Here is a 9,967-nt window from a genome sequence, read left to right as displayed (position 1 = left end):
ATTTCCACGGTCACGCTATAACTTAAACGCTATAATTCACAACGAACAAACAATTCACGTAGCTTGACTCAATTGCCGTCTCTATCTCTGTTTGCAATTCAATTACATTCCATTGTTGCCGTCACTTCCTGACGGTGTTATATACATGAATACCGCATATCTAGTAAACACTCGAGCATTCACGAACCTTCGAGAATATGACGTGTTACTAGTGTCACATGACCCCCACTGTCGTGACAGTGTATTAATTGTCTCTCAACAGTTGGTTTTAATCTTCTACGTTTGTAATGCTATTCCTTCATTTTCTTTTTTTTTTTTGCTTGCTTTTTATTTCATGAAATTTAATGTTGACATTATTCTTGCTTTTTATATTATAATTGAACATATATTTGAAGTTTGAATTTTCTTGTTTGATAATGACAATCCTGAATGAAAGCAGTCTTAAAAAGAGTGAATTAAAGCTTAGAACATAAGAACATGCAGTGATAGGGAATATATTACTTAACATTACTCTCTAAAACAAGCAAGAAAACATCAAATTTCAAAATTAAATTTAAATATTGTCCTTCACCATATACCTAGCCAGTAACAGTTTGAAATAATTAAAACTTAAAACACAAAACATAACAAAAGCTAGCTATTCCATAAATGTAAACATATGATAAAAAAAAATAATTGTTGCTCCTAGACTATTAAAGCTTAAATGACTGTTCACATTTCCAAACTTCCCATTCCATCATTCAAACAAACTACTTAGGCAAATTATCAAACTTCTCACTTTTGAACACCAGAATACAATCAATTATCATTCTTCAATATTTCTGAGAAAAGAAGTCCAAATCTCTAATCCTGCACTACTATAGCATGCGGTCTACACAGATACTATCATTATCATCATTATCACCATTTTAATGATTCACCAAAACATAATTTCTTGCTAAATGATTTATATCTATCCACGTTTTTATTCAGCAAATAATATTAATTTAATAAGTTCTGTGTTCTAAAAGAGTACCTTACATTTAGGTTATAATTGCACTAGTTTGGATTGTTGGAACTTGTTTCATTCCGATTATATTTTCCCCCAAAATGTTATGTAATGGTATTTTGTACTTTATCAGTTTAAACGCATTATTTATAATAACTGGCACCAATTGTAAATAAACAAAACTTAAAACAGTGATGATGATAGTATCTGTGTAGACCACATGCTATAGTAGCACCTCCAATCCTCTCTTAAGAGATTACATGACTTGAACCCATTGTCATTGTAGTATCCCATCTCTACATTCTTTCCTATATGATAGCATAATACCAGTGGAGAAAGTGAGGCCTCACCACTAATATCAGTGTCTTTTACAATACTGAAATATTCTTTTTGCTCATATATTTCTAAAATACCTACAAAGTAGAACCCACAATCTATTTAATCTTTTTATTTTTACTGTGATCAACCATACAGCAGAAGGTTTTTTAAAAAAACAAAAAACTATCACACTTAGTTATTTTTATTTAATGTTACACTTCCTTACCCTATAGTTTGACATAAAAGAACATCAATGGATAGCATACATTACAACATGAAATAAATGTTATCTATATGGTGTATGATTCAAATGGTAAGAAATATGGAGAAAAACCTTTTTCTTAAGTTGGACAAAAAAATGAAAAAGTTTACTTGCTCTTAATGTCAAGCACTGGAATTTAAATATTGTTATTATACTTATTACTATTTATTTCTTACAAAAATCAATTTATAATTTCCTCATAAAACAAATATTAAACATACTTTGCCCATAATATGCATCCAACTGTCGAATTGTGTCAGCATAATTTGCCATCTTGTATTGTTCTATTTCCATCTCAGTGAGGCTGCTCTGTCGACCTCGATACTGTATTAGTGCTGGAGATAGATTAGGAGATTTTGGTTTCATGGTTGTTTCAGTAGCACTCTTTGCGATTGAAGATCTATGCATTTTGCAAGGTTGCTCTGAAATCAAGGTATGAGAAATCAAATGAGCCAATCTTATTCACTTGATATAACAAAAAACATTCTAACATAATACATGTATAACAATAGACTATTTGGTACTTCAAGGCTGTCCCTGCAACCACAATTGAGAAACAATAACTTGAAACCATAACTTAAAACCCACCATTTATTTTTTAAGAAATCATTGATTCTCCTCTTGTAAGATAATAGCCTCAACTGCTGCTGAAGGTAACTTATTCTATAAGCTGATAACCCTTTTAAAAACATAACTAGGGCCTAACCTGTCTCTTCTAGATCTTAAACATCTTCTAATTCTTCAGAATGAAGAACAAAAGATTCATATGCCTTTATCATAATGATCCTTCTGATAATCTTTTAGGCTTCAAAAACATCAATTCTTACTCTTCTGAGAAAAAATATTTTACCCTATCCTTATATGATAACCCATTCACAGAATCATCTTAGTAGTAGCCCTACTATAACCCCTTTCCAATAAGTCAATTAAAGAGACCAAAACTTTTAAAAATAGAAGTAACACAGCAACTCTCTAATCTGCAGACATCTGCTCACCATCTATCAACATACTAAAAATGAATTATTATATCTCTCCACACATACTTTAACAAAATGAGCTGACTGACTTCTATGTAAAAAACATCAAACATTTCAAATGGATATTTCACTTTACTGTAAAGCTGATTGTGTTAATCTTATTTCTCAATTCTAGGAAGATCAGCAATGCTTTACGATTTCAGAGATGGTCAATATTTTATAAGCACTCAGAGAAATATTTTTTGTGCCACATCACTCATAAGAATGAATATGATTTATCTATTTATAAAAGGTAGTCAATATTATTATCTAACAAAATTTACAAGTGTAAATTAAATCAAGCAAACAAGATATTTATAAAATTAAAATAACACATTTCACTTCTTCAATTTCACTACATGGTAACATTAGTAATAGTAAGAGAAATTATATTTAGGATTATTATAAAATTAACATAAAATATACAAACAAATCTGAACATGAAATATAGCATAATATAAAACTTAAAAAAAAGAAGAAAAGAGATCACCTGCTGGTTCATCTAGGCCATCCCATCTACTAAACCAAACTTTATAAGAGAAAAATTAAATAAAATCTGGCCCTTATCAATATGAATCAAGTATTTATTTAGCTTTCCCTTATCTCCCTTAAATTTGCCACAACCACATCTGAAGGAAAGCTATTCAAAGGCCAACAATACTGTTAGAAAAATAACTTTTAAATGAAGGTGACTCTTTCCCTGCTAAACTACTAAAATTTATATTTGCGTATCCTAGTACAAACATTCACACCATTAAGTGTAAAAAAAACAAATGCATGGATACTATCAATTTCATTACAACTTAGGATTTGCATTGCTTTCATTTTACTTTTAACTTAAGGTAGGTTCAGTCAATATAAAATAAATTATGAAAAGACTAATTGTCCCATCAGATCATCCAACACCCACCCCCTCAAGGAAACAACAACAAACAAAAATTATTAGCTTTAATTAAAGTGCAACTCTTTTTGTCTGTAGGTATAATTTAATTCAGTGATGTAGGAAGTAAATGCAAAGTGGGGGTGCTTTGCTGGGCATGCAGATTTTATAATGAGAGAATGAAACTATAAGCTCAATCTAGGGGGTCTGGGGCATACTCCTCAGGAAAATAATATAATTTATAATTGCTATACAATTCAAATATGTAAAACTAAAAGTAGAGATAGCACCACAGTTCCGATTTTCATGTTATACTACTTATTTTGGTTATTATTATCCATGTGCTAATTGTTTTCCGATTACCGGATTAAAATAAATAAATAAATAATGCTGCCAGCATGGCTAATACATAAAACCCACCTGTGTCTACGATTAATATTAGTATGAACGTATGTCCTGTTATAGTGTTTCACTTCCACAAATATCACTAAACTGCTACGACCTTTTACCCCTTGTTTTGACTTTGATCAAACGTCAATACTAAATTAACTCCAAATTGGCAAAAATGAGACTCGTTACAAAACGTCAAAAGTGCATGTTAATCGTATCAGAGTTTTAAAGTTATCTACTATTTCAAAACACAACATTTAAAATACAATTAAAATGACAGTGATTACAATTATATTTATATTATAATAATATAGATCGATGAAGTAAATATTAACTTATCATTAACGAAAAACCAACTTGACCTACAACAAAGGTTGCCTTCGTGGTGGATTTAAAAATTTGGCAGCGATACCACTGAGCTCTCTCTCTTTCTATATATATATATAGATAGATAATAGAGAGAGGGTGAACGGTGGAGAGAAACAGTTACTTCGAAAGTTTAGTGGCGACGTCTCAGTAATTCTTATTGTTGCTGGTTAACTTCGACTTCAAAAGCTGCATAGAATCCCTTATTAAAATATGTGTATGAACAACTTCACTTTTTGACCATTATAAGCTAAAAAGTGAACTGGATTATAAATACACATAAAATAATAAGAAAACATCACCTACAAACACGCTAGAACATTTCAATGAAACGTGGAGGAAGGTCGTCTCTGTGGAAAGAATATTCATTTGAAAACATACATGATTGTGTTTTTTGTCATAAATTTTAGTATAGATACTTAACAAGTAATTTTGTGAAATAACCACAAAATTTGTTTTCTTAGTTTTTGCGATATAGAAGCAACGTGGGGTAGAGCCTCCCAATGTTGAAGAAGAAGGGCTCGAATATTTTTCAGCCGCCTCAATAAGTTCCCTCAAAAATTCTACCTTCTGAGCCTCTACTTTGATAGATGAACGAAAATTATTAATTTGATTCCAATGGAATTTTGAGACCGTTTTACTTCACCATATATACAGTTATTACATTATATATTTTACTGGTCTCTCGAGAAATGTTACACATTGCGGAGGCGTTTTCTTGACGTACGTCAAATTTAAATCTCGCATGCTGCGGTAGCTTGTTTGTTTGAAGTTAGCTACAGAATGGGCTATCTGTGCTCTGTCCACCACAGGTATCAAAATCCGGTTTCTAGCGTTGTAAGTCCGCAGACATACCGCTATGAAATTTATGAAGTGAATTTTTGCCTCAGGTTTGAAAAATTATTTTATTTCTAATTCTAGTACTCAATTCATATTCAATCTTAAAATAAGCAAAGTTCTAACTTATTTTCATTAGAATAAAAATTAAACCTGTAGAACTTAAAATAACGAAAATATTGCATGTCTCCACGCTAATTGCTAAGGGAATTTAGATAGACTAAAATAGTTAAATCATCGACTTATACTACTGCCTAAACATTATGGCCGAATGATTAATAAAGGAGTCGGATTTGAAACCCATCGAAAATTTTATATGTTTGTTTGTAATTAAACACTAAGGTACACCATGGGCGATCTGTGCTCCGCCCACTACGGTTTGTTTGTTTGTTTGTAGTTAAGCACAAAGCTACACATTGGGCAGTCTGTGTTCTGCCAACCACTGGTGTGGAAGCCGGTTTCTGGAGTTGTAATTCCGCAGACATGCTGCTGTGCCACTGGGGTGAGCCACATTTTCTGCAAAAGTTCAAATTCTGCTAATGGCGCTTAACATATTGTTACGACAACGCAGGTCACGTGACCCTTGTATCACGCCACTTCCTTCTCGAACCTTCATGAAGTGTCGGGAGACTACTAGATTGGGGTAGTCTTGTATATATAAGACCGGCCAAGACACAACGTAAGGTATTGAGTTATTGAACTGCGGACAGAGAAAATATTGTTGGACACGTGAGACGTTTGTTGTGAGTTATAGCGTTTGTTATACCGCGACTATTGAAATTAAGTGTATCGCAAAGTTGTATTCAGAAAGAATAAACCAGTTTTATTTAAGAAAGGATTTGTATCGGTAAAGTTTCTTCGGGAAAAAATTATACGGAAAATTAACTAACGAACGGAGGCATAACAAATTGGTGTCAGAGAGTGGGACGGAAAAGAAAAAAAATGGAAACAAGAAGCGGCAAATCAAACTACAGCTGATGATGACAAAACCTTGTCGAAACGTTGTACATTTGCTGTTATATTAAAGTTTTTCTTCATTACCCATTCAAGCTGTCTCCAGCCATTATTAGTCTCAAAGTGGGTTCCTCGTCATCGAATTTATAGCACCTATGTTTTACAAATTTTCTGGGGGCTATGCCTCCAGACCCTCGTAGCCTTAAAAAGTGCTTGGTACAATATGTGTTGGCTTTTGATCTGAAAAATTAGAATCCCTCTTTCAAACATTCTGCGTTGGAGCCTGAACACCTTACGTCACATAAAGTTAATCTGAACTTTGACTATTGGAATTTCTACAACAGTGAGTGACCTTAGAAATATCATGCACATGACAAACATGTACACACAAACAAGATCTGTGTTACAAGTATAAGGTAAGAGAGTTCAAAACATTTTTCCAAAAAATACTTGATTTTAATTTCTTTTCACATAGTTGTACAAGTTTATAAATTTCTTGTCTTTATGCAATATACATTACTGCACCGATCAGTGTTTTGTCACAAGTAACACTTCCTTCCAATATTCTTAGCATACAAAATATACACAGAAGATAATGGACACGCACCTTTTCTTTTGTCCAGTAAATTTAAAAGGTTATGCTAATAAACAATCGCCTTTGACCCCTTTCATTATCCATACACTTAATTCAAAATATATCATGGGATCCATTTCAGTATAACCTAACCTTTGTTTATACAGAAACAAAATGACCATATATGGAATAGAAGATTATAATATTCAATGCAACACAATAATAATATTGTAAGTAACTTAAATTCAAAGCCAATCATTTACACACAGCTATTCTCCACTGACTACTTGTGCAACAGAGTACTTTAAATTTCAAAAAAAAAAAGCCAAACATGAATAAGTAAGATAGACTTGAATTGAATGAACAAAGAAGAATGGAAGAAAATATTGTGTAAGAAATAGGTAAAGGACAGATGATTATAATTTAATTGTGATGATGTTGTCTTAGTGCAAAGCTACACAAAAGGGTATCTGCACTCTATTCACCATGGAGAGTTGATTTTAGGGGTGTAAGTTGGTAATTCATTTGTGAGCAGCAGAAAGAAAAGAAGAAATGTATACAACAACCAATTTGCAGGTGAGAAAAGTACAAACAGGAATTCATAAAAGAAAATACACAGAGACAGTAAAGACTGATAAAAAAACAGAAAAATGTTTGAACAAACTTGTTTCACCGATCATTTTTTTTTTAATGATCACAAACAAATTTAAACTGAAACTGGGTCTTCCAAGCTTATTGAAAAATAATTTGTAAACATATAAAATAATTAACTAATAATGGAGACACTGATGTAAAACAAAACATGCTAGAACAGAATTTGTTTTTTTATTTTGCAATAACTGAAATTATGTTCTATTTTTATTCATTCACAAACTACATATCTAGATAACTTTAGCGGGAAAAAAACCTGAAAAACTTTTTTAATCATAGACTTCAAATGTTTTTCACTGAAGTCTTTTAGAAAAAAAATTCATATTGTTGTTTTTCTTGTTTCTGAGCATTGATGAAAGTGTGAAGATGATCTGGATTGAGTGTCTTCAGTAGTGTATCAACTTTGAGAGCAGACATTTTGAGAACATTCTAGGTTTTTAAACATTAACTTTTGTAGCCATTTGTTCATTTCTAGTTGAACCAAGTACTTTCCATTTGTCAGAGTAGGTAAGTACTTAAAGAAATTCAGTTTTATGGTTTCACTTGTCCCAAGCTAATGGATAACCGTTACTGTCAAGCGTATACAGAATTGACGACAACAAAAACAATTGTACATATCAGAAATATTTCATTAATTAAGACCATGGTTTCGCCAATAATTTCTTGCACCTTTACTGGGAAAACCATGGTCTTAACAAATGAAATATTTGTGAAACATACAACTCACCTTGTTTTCATCATTTTTGTAATCAAGAAGTTTCAAGTATCAACCATAAATCGAGCCCTACATTCTGTAAAAACATATAGACATTCAGTTTATGGAAACCAACATTTGTGACACTCTGAACTAAGTTTCATTAAATGGAAAAAAATATTATCTGAGTAATAGCTGTAAATAACTAATAAATAAGGGAATTTTATATGAAATCAAATCACTGGACCAATGAGTATTAAGGGTGTGTTTTTCTTATCTATCTGCTGTGTCCACAAAGTGGAATCAAAGACTATTAAGGGAGAAAACATGTAATTAGACATGTCAAAATAATTGAAACTCTTGCAATGACAAAGAATGAGAGTTGAAATAGTTATATTATATTTATACTTTTTCTAATTCAATAAAAGTACAAAAACTAATCTATAGCTAAACAATTAAATCAACAATATCAGTGTTGAATTTTTCAATACTAAAATAATTTCTAAGGAACAACGATTTTTGTACTGATAGGTCAATTTGATTATTTTCCATAAAAAAAGTGAATTTACAACTTTTTATATTTACAGCTCTGTGCAGTTCTAGACAACTTCAAAAAAACTGCAATTAAAAAAGTGAGACTACTGTACAATAACTTAATCTTGAGATATTGATAACTATTTAAACTAAGTTATCTGTTTATGTGTTAATACATGGGAAACAATAGTTGACACACAACAAAACACTTTTTAAACAGAAAATAATAAATTTCTTGTACATGAAAATCAGTGTCAATTTCAACAATTTTTCAGTAATAAATTAATCACTCATTTTTATACTAATCAATTATACAGTAAAGAAAAATGCATGTATAATTTTTTTATATGAAAAACTCAGTGGTAGAACTGATTAATTTTTTGCTATATTCGGTACGTCCACTGAATACACCTTAGCCGCATCATTACTATTTTTTTTCCCTTTCAAAACAAACACAACCAACATTAAAATCACAATTAGGAACATCAATATCTCAGAGTTCATGGAGGTTTTTGGACTGGCCCTCATGATGCATGTCCTAGTCACCTTTATTACAGCCCTTAGTCACATATCATGTAATGTGGTACACATCTCTATTTTGTACTACAGCCTTATACTCCTTAGTAACCATACAACACAACTTACACCTCTGTATCTTTTAATATGACCTTAAACAGTAACACGAGTTACTGCATACTTTAATTAACTGAAGTCTTAACCAATGCCTGTGTTCTTAAACAACAAGTCACACACAGAGCATCATGCTAGAAGAAATCTGGCTATAAAAATTAAATGGTTTTGATACTCCTCTTCAAACCTACAAAACAGTTTGACTGAATCATTCCTTGACTAAAATATTCAAAGCATGTTAGTACCATATATGTTGTTGCAGAGATAAGAAACTCCCCGAGTATATGAAAAAGTCATTTTCATCAAAATACTGGGTTCTTAATAAAATAAACAGACTGTTCTAGGCTAACAAACATATGCAAATTGGAAGAGAACCACACAAACATGTTATAATGTATAAAAAAAAAAACAACAACTAAGTATATGAAAATAAGTTGTTCTGATGGCAAACTTTTATAGAGTTGACATTTGTAAATTTAAGTACAACAACTTGTCATTAAATAAAGTTTACCTCAACTACAGGAACAAAAGTGACATACACACAGAAGTAAAAATACTTACCAATCTTCGGACTTAAAAAAAAAAAAAGTTCGGTAGTCTATCAAGTACGAGTACATTTTCTTTTTCACTTAACTTCAACATTTATATTTATATATTTATTTTTGCTTTTAACACATGCATTTCATTTTTCCAATTTTAATTCCTTGTAATAAACCTGTAAAATATATCCAATACAAATATAATGTAATTCTTGAGTCCTTATTAGTTTAGGAGAGAAAAAAAAAAACTTTAAAAAAATTACAAGTTTAACTTTTAAAACATTCCACAGAGAAATTTTTAAACCACGGATGTATATGAAATAAAAAGTTTATA

The 9,967-nt window shown here is 31.1% G+C and overlaps 1 protein-coding gene across 5 annotated transcripts in view; it reads right to left on the bottom strand.

Moving 5' to 3' along the window:
• Positions 1-4,367, bottom strand: part of LOC106458900 (probable phosphorylase b kinase regulatory subunit beta) — a 103,843-nt gene extending 99,476 nt beyond the window's left edge. For 2 of the 5 annotated variants that reach the window (XM_022385255.1, XM_022385258.1), the window contains exons 1-2: positions 4,221-4,367; positions 1,790-1,990 (exon numbers count right to left, since the gene is read on the bottom strand). In XM_022385255.1, coding sequence (XP_022240963.1) covers positions 1,790-1,976 — 187 coding nt within the window. In that variant the 5' untranslated portion in view covers positions 1,977-1,990; positions 4,221-4,367. Of the gene's footprint in view, positions 1-1,789; positions 1,991-3,074; positions 3,114-3,884; positions 4,069-4,220 lie in introns of those variants that run through there. The other 3 variants (XM_022385257.1, XM_013918464.2, XM_022385256.1) reach the window with 3 other exon arrangements.
• Positions 4,368-9,967: the final 5,600 nt, after the last annotated feature.

This window comes from Limulus polyphemus, unplaced genomic scaffold (genome assembly GCF_000517525.1).
Source record: "Limulus polyphemus unplaced genomic scaffold, Limulus_polyphemus-2.1.2 Scaffold530, whole genome shotgun sequence".
Classification (NCBI taxonomy): domain Eukaryota; kingdom Metazoa; phylum Arthropoda; class Merostomata; order Xiphosura; family Limulidae; genus Limulus; species Limulus polyphemus.
This window is presented reverse-complemented; position numbering and strand designations above follow the sequence as displayed.